The sequence below is a fragment of the Musca domestica genome, unplaced genomic scaffold, assembly GCF_030504385.1.
Source record: "Musca domestica strain aabys unplaced genomic scaffold, Musca_domestica.polishedcontigs.V.1.1 25, whole genome shotgun sequence".
Classification (NCBI taxonomy): Eukaryota; Metazoa; Arthropoda; class Insecta; order Diptera; family Muscidae; genus Musca; species Musca domestica.
The window spans coordinates 9,406,591-9,427,918 of record NW_026712277.1 but is presented as its reverse complement, the minus strand read 5'-3'; the positions used below and the strand labels follow the sequence as shown (position 1 = coordinate 9,427,918).

Below are 21,328 nucleotides of genomic sequence, written 5' to 3'. Positions count from 1 at the left end.
TATGCTATTTCGTTTTTGCTATTCAATAACTTTTACATAAGAAATTATGCTATTCAATATTTTGCCATAAAAATCTATGCTATTTCAGCTATTTTTCCTCCGAAAAATAGGCTATTAAGGCACTTTCCGCTATTTCTATAGAAAAAAATCTTTAACCTATTATCTTTCAGCTTTTTCGTTATAAATTTGCTATTCAGCTACTTATTTCCTATAGAAAAAATATCGCTGTTCTGACACCTTCTTATGGAAAATTACTCTATTCTGCAACTGGTTATAGCATGACTCACCTCCAAAATAATTTTCTACAGAACATTTCACAATTGGCTACTATTCTACCTCATATGACTTCTCTTTCTCACTACCTCTCTCTCCTTTTCTTTCTCTCTCTCTTTCTGATCCTCTCCCATGGTTACAAAATTTTACTTACATTTCAAAAGTCAAACGCAAAACGAAAAATCATAATTCACAACTGATTGACAGAATGTCAGCTGCTGTATTTGTTTTTCAGCTTCCCCCCTCTCTTCTCTTCCCACCTTTCTTCTCTTCTGTTGTTGGGTGATTGACAATAACCACAACATGTCTCAGCTAATTATTCTTGGCCGAAAAAAAAAATGCGTAAAAATCAACGATCACCCAAAAAAAAAAAAAACAACTTTTACGCATCTTTCCTCTGTTGCTGTTCTTTACACGGGGAGAGTGATAGGTATGTGTGTTGAGTGTGTGTGTGTATGTGCGTGCGCGAGTATTTGGCCTATCTTATTGGCCATCCATACCAATACGATGTTAACGTATTCCCCTCCCGTAGCCTCTGCCAGCCATGGCTATTTTGCTATTAACCAAGTTAATGTTGTTGCTGTTGTTATTGCTTCTGCCGCCCGTGTGTAATTCGCGCTTAAAATATTTTCGATTTTTGTTTTCTCAAGCATTTCTTCTTTGTGCAAAAATTTCTCTTTCATTCCTCCGGGTTTCGCTTTGAACTCTGGACATGGATAGTAACTTGGATGGCTGGCAGATAGGTAGGTAGGTAGGTTGGTTGGCTAGGTTGGTTGTGGGCTTAATTTCATAGACATTCCTTCCAAAGAGTTATCGGAGTTTTTTTTTATTTTTTTCTTTGGTTTGATTTGATTTCATTACACCAATACATCTACAGGGAAACATTTGTGTGTGTGTCAGAGCGATATTAAAATGTTTTTTTTTTTTTCAGTTTTGTTTTGGCCATCCAGCCAACCAGCCCCAGCTTGATATTTGAGCTTTAACTTGTAGCGAGCGAGTGTTCGAGACCAAGAAATCGCGTTTAAAGTGATTTTTGTGGTGGTGGTGTGCTGCGCGGTGGTTCTTGTTGTTGTTATTGTTATTATAGCCAAAATGAAAACAACGTTCATTCCATCAACAGCAATAACAACAACAACATTGACTTACTAGCCCGGCTAACTGCTTGTGGTGGGCAACCTGTTTCGCTGGAGACCGGTTTTCTGGCTGCCAGAGTTCTCTTTGTTGTTGTTCTTCTTTTTTTTTCGTATTCTTGGTTATTATGACGATCGGTGGTTAGATGGTGGGGCGGATGGACGAACAATCGGACAAGTATTACTAACTCATTTTTTCTTTCATTCGTTCAAAAAAAGACCCACAAATTGATCATGTGTTGCTGCTGCTGCTGCTCTACTGTTACTCCTTGTTGTTGTTGTTTTTGTTGCTCCTTCTTGTTGTTGCTGTGAGTATTCGTTATGAGGAGGAGAAGGCTTTTGTTCGGCATGCCTTTTTCGTTGGTTGTCTTTTTTTTAGAAGTTTAGCTTAATCATCATTTTAAAGTTCTCCACAAAAGACAACAACGACAACAACTACAATTTTTAATGAATAAATTGGAATTTTTTCCTTGGCGTGTTTTGCTTTTGTCTTTTTCAAAAAACAACGAGCGTTAGTATTTGAGAATTACAAAGCAAAAAAAAACGAATAACCAAAAAAAAGAGCAGAACGAAAAATAATTCGCATGAAACAAATGATTTATTTCCGTATAAAAAATTGGGCAAAACAAAACAAGAAGAAGCTGGCAAAAACTCAGGAAAAAAAGATCAAGAAGCTGTTGAGAAAAAAACGAACACCCTGGGCTTCATATTGAAGTTCTGTTCTTTGGAATCAGAAATGTAGGGAGATTCGTGTATTTCCAACTGGTAGCCTGTCATTACAAAACTATGCTATTCGGCAACTTTTCTACAGATAACTGTTATACTCAGAAAATTTTTTTGTAGAAAACTGTGATACTCAGCAACATTTCCATAGAAAAATGTGCAATTTTGCATTTTTTCTATAGGAAACTGTTATACTTAGCATATTTTACAAAACTGTTATACTCAGTAACTTTTCGATAGAAAACAATGCTATTCAGTAACTTTTCTATAGAAAACTTTGCTACTCAAAAAATTTTCTATAGCAAACTGTCATACTCAGCAACTTTTCTATAGAAAACTGTGCTACTCACCAAGTTTTCTATAGATAACTGTGCTAATCAGCAAATTTTCTATAGAAAACTGTGCTACTCAGCAACTTTTCAATAGAAAACTGTTATACTCAGCAACTTTTCAATTGAAAACTGTTATACTCAGCAACTTTTCTATAGAAAAGTTTGCTAATCAACAAGTTTGCTATGGAAAAGTGTGCCACTCACCAAGTTTTCCATAGAAAACTGTGCCACTCACCAAGTTTTCCATAGAAAACTGTGCTACGCACCAAGTTTTCTATAGAAAACTGTGCTACTCACCAAGTTTTCTACAGAAAACTGTGCTACTCACCAAGTTTTCTACAGAAAACTGTGCTACTCAACAAGTTTTCTACAGAAAACTGTGCTACTCACCAAGTTTTCTACAGAAAACTGTGCTACTCACCAAGTTTTCTATAGAAAACTATGCTACTCACCAAGTTTTCTATAGAAAACTGTGCTACTCACCAAGTTTTCTATAGAAAACTGTGCTACTCAGCAACTTTTCTATAGAAATCTGTTCTACTCACATAGTTTTCTATAGAAAACTGTGGTATTCAGCAACTTCTCTACAGAAAACTGTGCTACTCATCTACTCATCAACTTTTTTATAGAAAACTGTGCTAATACCATTTTTTCTAAAGAAAACTGTTATATGCAGTAATTTTCCTATAGAAAATTGTTATACTAAGCCACCATTCTATAGCAAACTGTGCTTTTTCAACATAAAAATATGCTATTTATCCTTTTTTTCCATAGAAAACTGTTATACATTACAACTTTAAAGAAAAAACTGTGCTACTCAGCAAATTTTCTTTAGAAGACTGTGCTACTCAGTAAGGAAATGTGATTTTTAGCATTTTTTTTTCTCTTGAAAACTGTTATACACTTCAATTGTTTATAGAAAACTGTACTATTCAGCAACTTTTCTATAAAAAAAGGACTATGCTAATTAGCAACTTCTCTATAGAAAACTGTGCTACTCAACAACTTTTCTATAGAAAACTGTGCTATTCAGCAACTTTTCTGCAGAAAGCGTTGTTCATTAGCAAATTTTCCAGAGAACATTTTCCATTCTGCTCATATTTTCTATCATTTTCATTCCAAAATTAATTTTAATTTTTTTTACCGCTGACGCGTGTCTCAAGAATCTACAACAACGACAAAAAACAACAATTTGACAATCATGTATAATTATTATAATGACATTATTACAAAAATAGTAATAATGAGGACGACCAGAGCGGGTGTTCTTTGTGTGTTTGTATTGCTACGCTTGTTGGTGATGAACCCACCAGCCAGCCCATTCAGAATTCCTTGGAGTCCTAACGAGGCCTTGGAAAAAAAAACTAAATTTTTTTTCTTTCCCCCACTCCCTTCACCCCCATTTCTAGCATTTACAATAGATAAAAAATCGTTGAAAACAAAAAAATTAATTTTTGCCGCCTAGCCGAGGAAAAACTCTACCAAAATTCGCCTTCCAAATGATGAAACGACGTTGGTCTAACAATGGTGGTTTTGCCGCCCTAAGAATGCTGGAAGAATCCTCATCCGAAGTCACATCCTCATCGAACGGCCTCGTCCTGTCTACCGAACTAAACATCTCACCCTCATCGCTGGATTCGCCGGACTACGGCGGCGAATCAGAGCTCTGGATGTGCAATGACCCCGCCTCCAACTACAATCAACACAGTGTGATTACCTCAATACACGGCTGCACCACGCTGCCGGCCCAGACTACGATAATACCTTTGCCCAACTCCAATTCGAATAGTTCGACGCAAAACTATACGAATGGTCACGGTGGAGGTGGAGGAGGTGGTGGTACCAATATGAATTCATCAGGAAATGGTTCGGTGCCCGGCATGACAAATCTGAATGGCCACAGCGGCATGGCCAGTCATCACAGTCAATCACATCACCTGAATGGCGGTGGTGGCACAGGAACGGGCCTGACCCAACACCAGCTGTCGGCCGCCATCCACCAGTCCCTGCAGAATGGCCATCCCATGCAAATGAATCACCAGAACGGCATCCATAGCCTTACTAATGGTCTCAACCATCATCAGCTGATGAATGGCAACAACAACAACAGCATGATGCATCATACACCGCGCTCCGAATCGGTTAATTCGATATCATCAGGTAAGTGGGAGGGGAATTAAGTTGCCTCTATGGGGTGAATAAAATATTGAAATTTGAAGAAAATTTGGGAAACTATTTTATAAAGTAGGTGTCAGCAGCAATTTTTCTATAGAAAACTGTTATACTCAGCAAGTTTTCTTTAGAAAACTGTGCTACTCAACAACTTTTCTATAGAAAACTGTGCTAATCAGCAACGTTTCTATCCTACATAGAGCAGCAATTTGTATATAGAAAACTGTTATATTCAGCAAATTTTCTATATAAAACTGTTATACTCAGCAAATTTTCTATAGAAAACTGTGCTACTCAGCAACTTTTCTTTAGAAAACTGTGCTAATCAGCAACTTTTCCACAGAAACTGTGCTACTCAGCAACTTTTCCTTAGAAAACTGTGCTATTCAGCAACTTTTCTATAGAAACCTGTGCTACTCAGCAACTTTTCTATAGGAAACTGTGCTACTCAGCAACTTTTCTATAGAAAACTGTGCTACTCAGCAACTTTTCTATAGAAAACTGTGCTACTCAGCGAAATTTCTAGAGAAAACTGTTATACTCAGCAACTCTTCTATAGAAAACTATGCTACTCAGCAACTTTTATTTAAAAATGTGGTTTATGCAGCAATTTTTTTCTAGAAAACTGTTATACTCAGTGACATTCCTGTAGGAAACTGTGCTACGCAGCTTTTCTATAGAAAACTGTGCTACGCAGCAACTTTTCTTTAGAAAACGGGTTAATGCAGCAACTTTTTCTAGAAAACTGTTATACTCAGTGATAATTCTCTACAAAAATGTGATAATCATCATCTTTTCTGTAGAAACCCGTTCTTTTTAAGCAAATATTTATTTATTTGATCAAATGTTAAATTTCGATTTTTCAAAGACATCTGTGATTCCAAGAAGATCAAATTTTCACATTGGCCTCCAAACATATCCATTTAACCTTAACCTAGTTTCCTCTCTTTTCCGACAATTCCATTTTCAGTTATTTTCCATCAATTGATTTTTGGTCCATCACTGGCTCACAAGGTTGTGATAATGATGTGTTTGTTTTTCATAACCTTTACCCAGAATTTTCGTAGAAAAAAAAAAACCCAATTCAATTTTAACCTTGAGCTTGGTCCTTGGCCTGGTGAACAAATTCACTTTACCCAGATTCTGTGAGGCTGACACAAGTCACGCGGCCCCCATTTTTTTGAGAGGAGACAGAATTCTGCTGCCGTTTGGTTCGGTGTCACATGAATGCAATCGTGAACGAACAAACAGTCAGGCCAGTTACTTGCGAACGAACATACAACCGAACTTCGGCTGGCAGTTGGGCTGGCTCACCAATTGACTGCTGGCTGCTACATTGCGTACACTTCATAAACGAGTACTTATTTTTACTTTGTTTTGCACATGCATGCATACATATGCCAAAAATTTAGGACAGGGTCAAATATTCATTACGATATATAATTGTTGTTTTTTGTTTTTGCTGTTGTAAATATGCAATAAATCTCTACAGCTACTTTTTCTCAGAAAAAAAAAACTGTATTTCACAAATTAACATTTCATTTCGGTGATGGGATAGGTATTGACTGTCACATTTTCGGTTTGCAAAGATTTTTGTCTTATGCAAAACTGTGCGGAACATGGTTGTGTTGTTGGTGTTGTTGTGGTTTCTGTTACCTTGTCCTTTGTCCAATGCTGATGCACTTACGTTACGTTAGGTCAAATATTACACTCGTAACCTAAATTCTCAAGCAACAGCCACCAATTCACTAATGGCATTTTGTGTTCTCTGTCTCTCGCTCTCTCTCTCTCCATGTAATGGCTGGTGAGTGCAGAGAGCTTTGCAAAACAATGATTCGATGGGGTTGAGATGATGATTGCATTTTTTCAAGAGTCAAGGCAACCAAGTAACATAACATAGAGGGAGAGAGAGAGAAAGAGCACAGATCCCATGAGCCAGAGAGTGCAATGCAATTTAACTGTTCATAAATGCATCATTAAATGCCTCTGATGTTGTTTTTGTATTGGCTGCCATGCTGTCGATATTAATAAAACGGCAATGCATTTCGGTCTCCCCTTTGCGAAAAAAGGCCAACCCACCAACCAACCCAACATTGTCACGAAGTGCAGTCGTCGACAAAACGAAGATGAAAAAAGTGAGGCCCGAAAAAATGGCAGCATTACAATTCGGCCTGAGTATTGACTGCAACAACGACAACAACAACAATCAAAATCAAGCGGTCAAAGTCATTGTGTGGTAAGGTTGCCACAGTTGTGTGTGAGTGTGTGTTCGATTGTGTGCATTGCGCTGCAAATGAAGGACACTTTTTCGTACTTGGCAAAGACTTGAATTCGTTTGGTTTTTTTTTTTTTTTTTGAAGGGTAGCCATGTGTGTTTACGTTTGCAAGGTGGGAGGAGGTAGGGCGGGTTATGCGTACGTTTTTTGGGCCACTTACGAATGATGTTGTTTTTCGTAATTTATTCGTGGGTATTATCATGATTTGGGGCCAGGGGGGGGCTTGAACATCATTCTCCTCTTCGTGGGGTAGATGAACTACTTACCTTTCTTAATAATCTTACTCATACATACACACATATATATATGTGTGTGTGAATGTACGTCCCCACTCTCAGGCCAACCATCAGTGTGTGCCTGGGCCAAGACCCAAATGTGCATTGTTTGTTTTTGTTTTCTATTTTTTATTTTTGTTTTTGCTGCTGTTGCTGTAGTCATTGCACTCTCATGCATGGGCTGGCATAGTTGTCGTTGTTGTAGTGCCTTTTGCATTCATTTCTCATGTCATTTAATTGGTTTATATTGGGGTGTGGCGAAATTAAGGGGGGAAATTTTTTATTTCGGAAGTCTATTTAGAAAACTGTTATATTCAGCAATTTCCATGACTACTCTTTGGTATTTTTTCTATACAAAGCTGTGCTACTCGGCAAATTTTCTACAGGAAACTGTGCTACTCAGCAAATTTTCAATAGAAAGCTGTGCTACTCGACAGCTTTTCTATAGAACACTTTGCTACTCGGCAACTTTTATATGGAAAATTGTGCTACTCAGCAACTTTTCTACTCAACTTCTACTTCTACTCAACAAGTTTCCTATAGAAAACTGTGCTACTCATCAAGTTTTGTATAGAAAACTGTGGTACTCAGCAAGTTTTCTATAGAAAACTGTGCTACTCAGAAAGTTTTCTATAGAAAACTGTGCTACTCGAAAACTTTTCTAGAGAAAACTGTTATACCCAGCAATATTTATGTAGAACACTGTGCTAATCACCTACTTTTATATAGAAAACTGTGCTACTCAACAACTTTTTTATAGAAAACTGTTCTACTCAGCAACTTTTCTTCAGAAAACTGTTATACTCAGCAACTTTTCTATAGAATACTGTGCTATTCAGCATTTTTTCTAGAGAAAAAGGTGCTACTCAGCAACTTTTTTTATAGAAAACAGTGCTATTCATCAACTTTTCTACAGAAAACTGTTATACTCAGATACTTTTTTATAGAAAACTGTGCTACTCAGAAACGTTTCTATAAAAAAAAAACTGTGCTACTCAACAACTTTTTTATAGAAATCTGTTCTACTCAGCAAAATTTTCAAGGAAAACTGTGCTACTCAACAACTTTTCTATAGAAAGCTGTGCTACTCAGATATTTTTTATAGAAAACTTTGCTACTCAGCAAGTTTTCTATAGAAAACTTTGCTACTCAGCAAGTTTTCTATAGAAAACTGTTCTACTCAGCAAGTTTTCTATAGAAAACTGTTCTACTCAGCAAGTTTTCTATAGAAAACTGTTCTACTCAGCAAGTTTTCTATAGAAAACTGTGCTACTTGGCAACTTTTCTAGAGAAAACTGTTATACTCAGCGAAATTTATGTAGAACACTGTGCTAATCACCTACTTTTATATAGAAAACTGTCATACTCAGCAACTTTTCTATAGAAGACTGTGCAATTCAGCATTTTTTTGCTGTTCTGTTATACTCAGCGAAATTTATGTAGAACACTGTGCTAATCACCTACTTTTATATAGAAAACTGTCATACTCAGCAACTTTTCTATAGAAGACTGTGCAATTCAGCATTTTTTTGCTGTTCTACTCAGCAAATTTTTTAGGAAAACTGTTATACTCAGCAACTTTTCTTTAGAAAGCTGTTCTATTAAAAATATTCCCAGTGGAAAATGTTCTATTTTTCAACTTTTCTATCGAAAACTGAACTACTTAGCCAATTTTCTTTGGAAAACTGTGGAAAAGTTGAATGTTCTGATCTTTTTATATTCAACTAAATTTTAGGCAAATTTTCACACAAGAACTGTATGCTTTCGTAAAGAAGTATCCTTTTTGCCAGCACCCTTATATATCAAAGTATATATGTATGTATGTCTATGAGTATGTATGCATCTTGTATGCTGTGCAAAAAAATGTTCCTTTTTTTTATTTTTAAACAACGAAGCACACACATGAACTTGCCAACGAAATGAGGTCCAAACCAAAACAAAAAGAAGCGAAAAAACACTCTCTGACAATGAAGTAAAAATATTTTACAATTGAACTTAAATATCTTGTTGAAATATTTCAAGTCGTTTTATTTTTTCTCTACATTTTTATCATCTAATTGTGTGTGCGAATGCAAGTTTTGCTACTTCGTAGAGATGCAGTAGGTAATGCGTTTTGTAGTTGTTTTTGTTTGCCTTCATTGTTTCTTCATTTCATTTCTTTCCCATCATGCACATTGCGGTGTGGCCGGCTGGCTGGCTGGCTGGCTGGCTGACTGTCAGGAGGGTTGTCAAGAAGATGTTACTGCAATTACAACAAGCGCTGCTGCAATCGTTGCTGTTGTTGTCATCATCCTCAGCAGCAGTAGAAACAGCAGCATTGTTATTATCAGGCGTTGGACGTTGTAATGTGTGTTTGTGTGCAAAAAAGAAACAACAAGGACCGCTAGTTGTTGTTGTTGCTGTAGTAGTAGTAGTACCTCAACCAATCGACCAAACCTACCCCAAGAACTTTTTTAGTTGCACTCTGTATTTTTCCTCGTTTCATTTTTTTTTGCATTTCATTTTTATTATTTTTTTTTGCATTTTGTTCTTATGTCATTCATTATTGCTGCCGGTCGTCGTGTAAGTAGTGTAGTGTGTTTATTTTTGTATTTGTTTTTTTCACATTTCTTCTACTCTGTGGTTGTTCGCCTTTATTTTGTAAAGCCTGAAATACGGGTAAAAAGTGATAAGTTTTGTACTAACACCACACGACCACCACCACCATCGTCATCACCATCTTCGCCGTTTCCATTCTCCCACCGATGTTAGTTACTCCGTTACGCTCTATTGTGGAGAATTGTTTTTGTTTTGTTTTCAAATGAAGTGCAATGCCAGTTAAAAACACCACTACAATGACAACAATGTCATTCGGGGAAGGGTGCATAGTTAAGTAGTGCAACCCATGCCAGAGAATAGAATCGAGGAGTAATTAAACGACGAGTAGGATTCAACGACTATTTCTCTTCTACACGAAGTAGTGTGGGGTTTGTTTTTTTTTTAACTCTCAACCAATATTCTCTGTAAATGTGGGGAGAGAACAAAGTGTTCTAATGCAATTTTTCCCCTATTACGACACGCCATGTGCTCTGCACATGTTTCTGTTATAAAAAGGCAGTTTTTCTATTTGAAGATATTAAATAAGAATTTTGAAATAGTTATTTTTGTGCACTTTTGAATATTTCTATATAATTACTGAATAAAAATATCGTATAGACAGTTTTTAGATAAAAGACCTTCCTCTTCAATTTGAGAGAAAATAATTCCTCGTAAAAGGTTTTCCAATTGATTTTTGAGGCAGGTCTACACGAGGAAATTATTATGTTCTATGTGTCTTCTTTAAAAACCCTATTCCGGGAGACAATTTTCTTCTGTGCGGAGGGCCTTTTGCAGAACTTATATTCAAAAAATCTTTTCAATGGTTACTCACTAGAAGGAACATTTTTCACTGGTCTTTCATAGACAAAGTACATCTTTCTTGTCCTCTGTCTTTGTGAGGCAAACCTGCCTAATTTTCTATGACAAAAAAAGTAATATTGTGGTGTTCTATTAGCAACAAACGTTGACATAAAAGAAGATCTATTTTATCTCTTCCTCTTATCCCTTATTATCTTATCTTATCCAAGAAGCATTAATTTTCTATAGAGAGCTCTGAGGTCTAAGTTTTTTCTAGAAATAATTCTAAATCCCCAGATCTCAAAGGCTTTGAGGTTTCAGGACCATTGACCTTAGTTGTTTTTATACCCTCCAGTTCAAAATATTTATCGGAAACCCCGTAAAGAATATATTTTCGTGATCAGCATAAGATTTTATGTCGATTTAACAATACCCATCGTTTTTACTCACAAGTAGAGTTCGCGAGCGGCAATTCCTTAGTGAGAGGATTGTGTAAAATAGACAAAAAGAGAAAAAAAGCTTTCGGCAAAAACTTATTGATTTCGAGCGAACTCTACTCCTACTCAAAACCGAGCATGCTCGCTCTTTTTCGAGAGTCATCGCAAAAATAGATTATACTCAATTTTTTCTGCCCCCAGGAGTGCCGCCTCTCGAAATCTGGCGAGCAATTTGGAGGTTTGGTTGAAATCAGGATAGAAGTTACAATTTTATTTTTATGTTTGTCCAAGTTTTGTTGTAGGCCCCGTATAACGATAGCTCCAGAATTTTGGTATTTCGAATGTTTCGGATCCAATTTTTAACCAAATCACATGTATAGCCCCCAGAACTTCAATATTTTAGGTATTATTAGAGCTTAAAATTTGAACATAAATCAAATTTCCACAGGGTGCAAGATGTTATGCCATTTTTATTTGTTTTCGTAGCATAAAAATTTAAAAACTCTTTTTGTAGAAAAAAAAAACAAGCTAAAACCTATCAACTGGATTGGATGCTTATTTCACATGTTCTGAAGGATATAATTATTCAAAATTTTGACCCATTGTGGGGTAGGTACCAGAAGGTGTGGACCAATCTCTACCATCTTTATAAAAGATCTTGTGTTGATGTAAATATTGAGATGTACCAAGTCTGAATGCAATCGGATGTTAATTTGGCGTTTTATGAGGTTCATGAATGTTCAAAATTATGATCTCCTTGTGGGGGAGGTACCACAAGCAGTGCGCCGATATATCCCATCTTCACAGCAGATCTTCTGTTAGTAGAAACAATGAGATGTGTGAAATTTGAAGAGAGTCGGATGCTTATTATTTATTTTATGATCGTTTTGGTTTTTCAAAATTTCTACCCTTTGTGGGGGGGGGGGGGGTACCAGAAGGAGTGGACGAAAATATTCGATCTTCACACCAGACCTTGAGTTAATAAAAAATATTGTGATGTGTGTAATTTGAAGACCATCGGACACTTATATTGCATTCTATAAAAGTTAGAATTATTCAAAATTTTGACCCTTTGTGGGGGAGGTACTTGATGGGGTGAACAGATATTGCCCATTTTCACACCTAACCTAGAACTGATGCAAATATTAGGATTTGCAAAGTTGGAGCAAAATCGAACTATATTATCTGTGGAAAAATATTTGAAAATGCCAACTTCTTCGACAGGTCTTCTGTAGACCAAAGAATCTAAACAAGACCCTCCCGATCTTTTACTAGACAGAGATTTATTTTCAATTTTCATATAAGAACAACAGCAAAAACATATAATTCGTAGGAATCACTTCCAGTTCCGTTCTCTAGGTTACCCTCCACCATAAATCACCTTCCATACGTTAGGAACATATACACACGTGTACGTCATCTGTATGGATATCTCACATAACACTTTCACCGCGATTGAAAAGAAGAAGCAACACAAGAGCTCAAAAATTCTTTTGTGATCTCTTTACTAGGTGGGTATTTCCAAAAGCCGAAGTGCAAAAAAGTCTGCGATAAAACGGAAGAAAAAGAAGTAAAACGAGTTCTTTGCAATGTAGGTATGTTTTCTCGTAACAAGAATAGCAATTATCTTGAGCGGGTTGTTGTTGTTGCTGGTAGTGGTTTTTGAAATTCTTGAACAAACAGCCTCCTCAACTATGCCTACCACTGCTGGCTGGCTGTCTAACCACAAACAAAAAAGAAAAGTCTAACCAACAATTACTACCAATAGCTGGTTTAGTTTTCAGCCTCGTTTGCTTCTGCTTCTTCGCCATCTTTGGCGTTAATTCGATTTGACACAATGGCAGTGAGCCGAGCTCAACAACTAGGAGGTTTAAAAACAACTTTCATTCACATTGACTTCCAAGCTGGAGACATACAAACTTACATTACTCTCACTTACCGGCCGCACTTAAATACCGTATGTATGTGTATGTGTGAGTGTGTGTGCTGTGGTTTTAGCATGCAATCTCAATTCTGGCTTTGTCTTTCACCGTTTTCAGTTTTGCCATGGATGGCTCAAAACTACTTTCTTGTCTATGGCCCGTTTTGAGAGAGCCTGGTTCGTGGTAATATCACTTTCTTCTGCTGCTGCTTCTTCTTCGTGTTCGTGTAGCTAGGCCATGGCCAAGCGAACGCGAGACACACACACACACACATTGGAAAAAAATACTTTCATTATTAGATACCTATGAACATTTGATAAAAAGAATTTTTATAAAAATTGGAGGGGAAAATCAAATTTCTTTTTTGAAAAATAAGAACCCCAAGAAGTATTCTGATTGGCATTCTCCAGGGTTTTTGGTTAAAAAAAAGCTTCTGGCAAAATCCATTCATTACTTCCCGTTGTTGCTGTTCTCTTCCATAACAAAGTAAATATTTTTTCGGTGATTAATGAATGTCATGCCCGGCCGCCTGGTCAGATCTGGTCTGGTGGAGGGGGGGTCGTACATTCTCTAACCAAAATCAAACGTGTTTTCTGCCCATCAACAAACAAACAAACAAACAAAGCGTGGCTAGTGTAACTGTAATTTAATGTATTACTGCTGCCTGCTTTCGTTTACTATCACCCGTTCTGTTTTCCACCTTTCTTCTTCTCCTTCTTTTTCTTGGTCCGATTGTGGGTTAAACGTGTTGGATTTTTAGTGGTTTTATGTTTTGTTTTTTTTTTTCTACTTCTTTTTCTTTGGTTCTTTCTTCCGTCCATTCATGGAGAAAGTTAATCATTTCTCTGAGTTTGTTTTCTTTGTTTTGTATTTTCCGTTACCTCCCCCCTCCCCAAACTCCATTAATGTGTGGTTTATTTGGACACCCCATAAAATAAACAAACAAACCAACCAACAAATATTCCCCCGAGGATGGATAGATGGACGGTTGGTTGGATGCATGGCAGCGGCGGCGGCGGCATGACGACTGAGTTTTTTTCTTCATTTTGTCCGTTTTAATGGTGACAACACAAAATCTATAAATATCTACCTTGAAAACCGAAAATTTGTTTTGATGTGAAACCCTAGCGTGTGATGGGATTGGATTTGTTGTAACCACCGACCAGACATTTTGTGAGGTCATGGTAACAATACGAAAGAATTCCTTTAAGAAGTTAACCCCGCAATGAAAATTGATGAATAAAAAATTTTCTTTGACATGTTCAAGGGGTTTGATTGGGCCAAAATATTTGTAACAGAAATATTAACCCTAGATCCTCGATGTTATAGAATAATCTTCCTATCCCGCCAAGCTGAGCCGATCTATCTATGAGTCTCCTTCCGTCCGATACAGGTCGTAATTATGGTACAAATCCCACGAATTCTTGCATGGAGTTGGGGTAAGGGTCAGAATAGAAGAAATGATGATCGCAAAGTATCCAGGGGTTGAAATGAACCAAAACCTGAAAATTTTCTTGACTTTGCATTTGCTCTACAGGTCACAATTATGGACCAATAGAGGCGGAATATAGCAAGAGGTAAGAGTTTAAGACACGTAAGAAGCATGGCCATCCGATAACATTTAGTGGGTGAAATGGGCCACAACTTTTGTGTGAGATTATTTTGAATATCTAGAGGGCATGTCAAATGGCTGCAGTCCAAAAACCAAAGATAAAATGTTTGCAGAACTATATGGCATTATTTAAAAAAGGAAATCCACCAAAATGTATGTGGACCTAATATTTTTATAAGTTCTGTGGAAATGGATAATATTGGCCCGCTCCATTAAGTACCTCTCACACAATAGGGTCAAAGTTTTGAATAATTATAACCCTTATAAAATGTGAAATAAGTGTCCAAGAGTCTTCAAACTTCGCACATCTCAATATTTCTATTAACGCAAGATCTGGTATGAAGAACGGATAGAACGGACCCATCCTTCTGGTACCTCCCCCACAACGGGTAAAAATGTTGAATAATCATAAAGCTTATAAAACGCATAATGAGAATTCAATATGTTTCAAAGTCGGCAAATTGGAGTATTTTTATTAACGCAAGGTGTGGTATGAATATAGAATATGTCGGACCACTCCTTCTGTTACCTCCCCCACAACGGGTCAAAATTTTGAATAGTTATAACTCCCATAAAATGCAAAATAAGCAACCGATTCTTTTCCAATTTCACGCATTCAAATATTTTTACTAACACAAGATCTGGTGTGAAGATGGAATATATCGGACCACTCCTTATGGTACCTTCCCCACAAAGGGGTTAAAGTTTGGAATAATCAAAACGCTCATAAAACGAGAAACAAGCATTCGATCCTTTCGAAATTTCACACATCCCAAAACTTCTACTAACACAAGATCTGCTGTGAAGATGGAATATATCGGGTCATTCCTTCTGCCACCTCCTCCACAAAGGGGTTGAAATTTGGGATAACCAAAACGCTCATAAAATGCAAAATAAGTATTCGATCCTTTTGAAATTTAACACATTACACTACTTCTACTAACACAAGATCTGGTGTGAAAATAGGAGATATCGGCCCACTACTTCTGGTACCTCCCCCACAAAAGGGGGGAACACTTTGAATAACGCAAGCGCTCATAAAACGACAAATAAGCAGTCGATTCTTTAGAAACTTCACACATTTCAATATTTCCACTAATGCAAGATCTCTTGAGAAGATGATAGATATCGCTCCATTCCTTCTGATACCTCTCCCACAAAGGGGTTAACATTTTGAATAACAAAAAACGTCCATAGAACGACAAATAAGCATTCGATCCTTTCAAAACTTCACACATCCCAATATTTCTACTAACACAAGATCTGTTGTGAAGATGGTAAATATCTGACCACTCCTTCTGGTACCTCCCCCACAAAGAGGTCAACATTTTGAATAACAAAAAACGTCCATAGAACGACTAATAAGCATGCTATCCTTTCGAAACTTCACACATTTTAATATTTCTACTAACACAAGATCTGTTGTGAAAATGGTAGATATCTGCCCACTCCTTCTGGTACCTTCCCCACAAAGAGGTCAACATTTTGAATAACCCAAACGCCCATAAAACGACAAATAAACATTTGATCCTTTTGAAACTTCACACATTTCAATATTTCTACTAACACAAGATCTGTTGTGAAGATGGTAAATATCTGACCACTCCTTCTGGTACCTCCCCCACAAAGAAGTCAATATTTTGATTAAGAAAACGCCCATTCCCTTTAAATTTCACACATCTCAATATTTTTAATACCACAAGATCTGATGTGAATCTGATGATTTTTCGAAATATTGATCAGCTTTTATGCAGTATTTCTCATAGCTTTTATTTTAGTTTTACTTTTTTTTTATTCTATTATTCTAATGCGAAATCTCTCAAAATATCTATCATTTTTCTTTGCAGTATTTCTCATAATTTTAATTTCATTTTTTTTATTTTGTTTTTTCTATTTTCTTCTATTCTAATGATTTGCTGTTGTCTAAACGCAAATTTCATTGAATTTTATTGACCAACAACAGTTTATCGCCCTGCATTAGTTTACTGACCTTTTTTCTGAGCAGACAGTGACAGTCAGTCCGCCAGCCAACCCAGCCCCCAGCCACAACTAAAACAAATTCCCATGCAATGGCATGGCAATGATTGTTGTGCTCTCGCTCGCATTCTCTGTCCGGCACCACTACTCTCCCCTCCACTCCTCTCCTCTCTCATTGAATTTTCGATTTTATGGGAATTTGTCATTCGATTCACGGCACGGTGATGAACGCGAATCAACCAACACAACGATAATTATTTTTATTATTTATAAAAATGTATTTATCCATTTGTTGTTGCTGGTCGGGCTTATAAAATAAATCCACACGTGCACTTGAACTAAATGGCCGGTCTTGTAAATAAATTAACAAAACAAAAAAAGCAGACAACATCATCGATGCACTACTACCGATGCAGGCCTGCTGTTGACATTTCGGTCTTTTGGCCGATAAAACAAATTTCAGGAGGAGTGAAGGGTGTCTGTATTTTGTGCCAATGTATTTGTGCAAAAAAATGAAATCAAACAATTTTTGTTCTTAAAAGTTCTCTGAATTCATTAATCAGCAGCCGACGAACAAACGCACACAGCTACGAACAGAGATTTTTTGTGGCTTTCTTTTCTTTTTTTTAATTAGCAAAGCAAAACAAAATTGCAATCTGGTGAGATATGAGAAGATGTGAGAGTTCACTTTGCCAGTAGCAACATGAACACTACAATCAACATGCACAGCAGCAACAACAACAACAACAACTGCGCTTTCAATAGTTTACGTTTTAAATAATGATTTGTTGTTGTTGGTATTTCATTTTATTATGCATTTATTTCATTTGGTTTTGTGTCATTAACCTATAAAACGACGTGTGCCATTAGAAAGAGAATGAGGGTACAGGGAAGAGAGCGTTAGAAAAGAGAGGCAGTGTGAGGGGTCACGAGTGCAATTTTACTGGCGCTAATACCATGTTGCCGCCATTGTTGTATTTCTTTTTTTGCATTTGTTGTTTGGTCGTTCGCGTTGCTCGGTGGTCGTCGGCATTTGATGATTATTTTTTTTAGCCACCACACACTCTACTCTCCTCATCGAAGCAACAACAACAAAAAGGCCATACGTTTGCAATTGCAAATAGAAATTTAGATGGAGAATAACGGCTCGTGCTCCTAGTCACAGTAAATATTTGCCATAGATTTATTCTCAGGCACTGTCACTTACCCCTAGCACCTTCTTCTCTCACTTCTTCTTCTTGATTTGACACATCACGGCAATTGGATTTACAGAGTATCCAATTATCAGAGGCAAGGGAAAGTTGAGGGATCTAAAAATAAGAAATGGGAGGGGTGAAGGGAGAAAAAGGTAAATAGTAAATGCCAACTATGACCTCGTCCTTCGTTGGAAAACTTTACAGTTCATTGTTTTTTTTTTTCTTTTTTTATTCCACTGCAAATCCTAGGGCCACAAATGCCTAGGAAAACAGAACTGCAGGCGTCTTTATTATTTTTTTTCCTTTTGTTGTTCTTGGCACTGAGGTATTTACAATTCTCTTTCGTCAGGGGTTATCTTTTTCACACGTGTCTCCCCTCTCTCTCTTTTTCTCGAACTGCTCTACATTGTATAACTGCACTTCTGAAGGTGAAGGGGTGGGGGAAAGGAGAACTTTGCATTTGTTTGAACTACATTTACCTCAGGGCGAATAATAAATATTGTAGATTTTTGCTGCACGCGTGGAGGTAGATAATAAATATACATATATAGCAGATATCAATGCGTATATATGTATGTACATATTTATATAGCTACTTAACCCATTATGCAGGGAATTTAACCCATTATGCACCCGACAAATATTTTACAGGAATGTAAATAATTATACCCTGAGTCATATCGGTATATGTCTTTGATACGACCAAAACGAGCCTCATCAAATAATAGGACTCTTTGGACCAAATCCGATTTAGGATATTTTGAGTCGATCTAGCGATGTTCAGCCGTCCGTCCGTCCATCTGTTTGTCGGTCTGGCTGGCTGGTGCGTACGATAACTCTCGAAGGGAGTATCCGATTTGGTTAAAACTTGGTACATCGTAATATTGTTAACAAACTTAAGTCGTGTTCGGATATGGGCAATATAGGTCCACTTTCTCTGGTACCACACCCATAAAAGTTTGAAATCTTAAAAAAAATATTTTTCAGCACTGAAAGAGAAAGAATAATCCGATCTTCCTTTAACTTTGCAAATCCTAATATTTTTATGAGTTCTAGGTCAGCTGCGAAAATGGAAAATATCGGTCAACTCCATCAAGTACCTCCCCCACAAAGTGTCAACATTTTGAATAGTTTATAGCTCCTATAAAATGTGAAATAAGATTCCGATTGTCTTCAAATTACACTTATCACAATATTTTTAATAACCCATGGTCTGGTGCGAAGATGGGCAATATAGGTCCACTCCTTCTGGTACCTCCCCCACTAAGGGTCAAAATTTTGAATAAACATGAAGCTCATATAACGCGAAATTAACATCCGATTCCATTCAGACTTGGTACATCTCAATATTTCCAACAGCACAAGATCTGTTATAAAAATGGTAGAGATCAGACTATTCCTTCGGGTACCTCCTCCACAAAGGGTCAAAGTTTTGAATAACCAAAACGATTATAAAAACCGAAATAATCATCCGGTTCTCTTCATATTTCACAAATCACAACATTTTTATTAAACCAAGATCTGTTGTGAAGATGGGATGTATCGGTCAAAATTTTGAAGCTCCATGAAGCTCATAAAACGCGAAATTAACGTTTGATTCCATTCAGACTTGGTACATCTCAATATTTCCATCAATACAAGATCTGATCTGTATAAAGATGGAAGAGATCGGACCATTTCTTCGAAAAGTAAAGAAGCGACTTGATCGAAACCCGCGTCGCAGTGGCCGAAAAATGGCTCGTGAGCTGAACATATCGCAATACTCCATTCGGCAAATATTGAAAAATGAGCTCGGGGTAAAGCCATTGAAATAAAGCCATGAAAAGTCCAAGAACTTACACCGCAACAGAAAGAAAATAGACTCAAAAGAGCTAATGAGTTGCTTCGCTTTGGCCGAAAGTGATGAACTGCCGAATTTCGTTTTCTCCGATGAGTAAACATTCGTTGTCCAGCGGTTTGTAAACAAACAAAATGATCCGCTCGTGTTTACTTGCCCAAGAGGTCAGCTGAAAATGTGCATCTTCGGTTGGCGGTTGGCCACCAGAACTCAAGCGCGGCCTACGGTGATGGTGTGGGCCGCCATAACAGCCGATGGTCGCTACCCGCTCGTAGTAATCGACCATGGCATCAGAATAAATGCCGAATATTATCGCGAAAACATTGCCTTGGGCAGGCAAAGATTTTGGCCGCAGACCTTGGATATTCCAAAAAGGACTCAGCACTATCGCCATCAGCACTTGCCACCCAAGAATGGTTACAAAATGAGATTCCTCGCTTCATTTCCAGCGCACAATTGCCATCAAAATCTCCGCAAACCAATCTGTTGGACTATTGTTTCTGGAGTATTTTGGAAAGCAAGGTTGGCCCTAAAAAATACCAAAGTGTCGATCATCTCAAACAAGCGCCTCGCCGGGAATGAGCCAAAATACCGCAGAGCAACATTCGGGCATCTTGTGACGGTTCCATTGGCTGTTTAAAAGCCATAATCCGTGCCAAGAACGACCAAATCGAAAAAAAATCTAAACTTATTCTAAAATTTGATGCTATTTCTGACATTTTTTGCTTTCATTCAAAAAAAAAATTAAAAAAATAAAAATGTAAAAATATGGTATTTGACTTTGTTGCAGATTTTTGTTTATCTCACTCTTCATTAATTATTGCTGATCCTTTTTTTTTTCAAATATTCCTATTCTATTTTCCAATTTTGACTGACACATTATCTAATAAAGCACACCCAGTTTTGAAATTCCATTACCTAAACTATTTGCTTTATCTCTCGAATAACTGTTTGCCAACCCTGCAAACTATTTTGTAATACATTGCGTTACAATGTTGTAAAATAATTTACAATACCTTTTTGTTTATCTTGAGTGTGTAGAAAGTAACATATAAATATTTATTTAATTATTATGACGGGCGATTGTAAAATGCAATTGGCCAACCAATTGTAATGGAGAGGGAATAAAAGATAGAAAAGTTCTTCTCCTCTCTAAATACACGCTCAGAACTAACTAATGAATGGTCTCTTTTCTCTTTACAGGTATGTGTGTGTTTCAATATCCCTCATCCAAAGAGAGTAAGTAAAGAGTAAACAATGAAACAGTTGTTACATCGACAAAACAAAATGTGTAATTGTTTAAACAATAAATATTTAAATGTACACCCACCTACATCTGTATATTTGGAATATATAAATGTATGCCATTTATTTATTTTTGACACTTTCATTTTATTGTTGTTTCGAAACAACAATAACTCTTAATTGAGCGTCATTACAGTGTGGTACTCATTAAACGGCAGTAAAGTGAAATAGTGGATGGAGGGAGAGCCATCCACCCACAAACAGACAAAGCCACAACGAGACCTAGACCTACTTTAGTTTTTTTTGTTTTTTGCCAATAAATAACTACATATTCACCGATAATATCAATCAGGATATACCAATTGTGTGACCCATTAATGGAACAGGGCCGGCTACTGATTTATGGTTGTTGGTATTGTTGCTATTATGAAAACTAGAGCATTTATTTGTGGCTAATCTTTTGACCGAGATTTATGGTTTTTTTTTGTGATGTGAGAACTCCATTTGGGGTTTTGGAATAATAAAAAAAAATATTTGCACAACCAT

General features: G+C 36.9%; 1 protein-coding gene across 2 annotated transcripts in view; it reads left to right on the top strand.

Moving 5' to 3' along the window:
* Positions 1-21,328, top strand: part of LOC105262291 (ecdysone receptor) — a 188,085-nt gene that overhangs the window by 125,392 nt on the left and 41,365 nt on the right. The window contains exon 2 of one of the 2 annotated variants that reach the window (XM_059123827.1): positions 3,868-4,618. The exons of the other annotated variant lie outside the window; for it this stretch is intronic. Coding sequence (XP_058979810.1) covers positions 3,958-4,618 — 661 coding nt within the window. The 5' untranslated portion in view covers positions 3,868-3,957. The remainder of the gene's footprint in view (positions 1-3,867; positions 4,619-21,328) is intronic. 2 annotated transcript variants of the gene reach the window in all.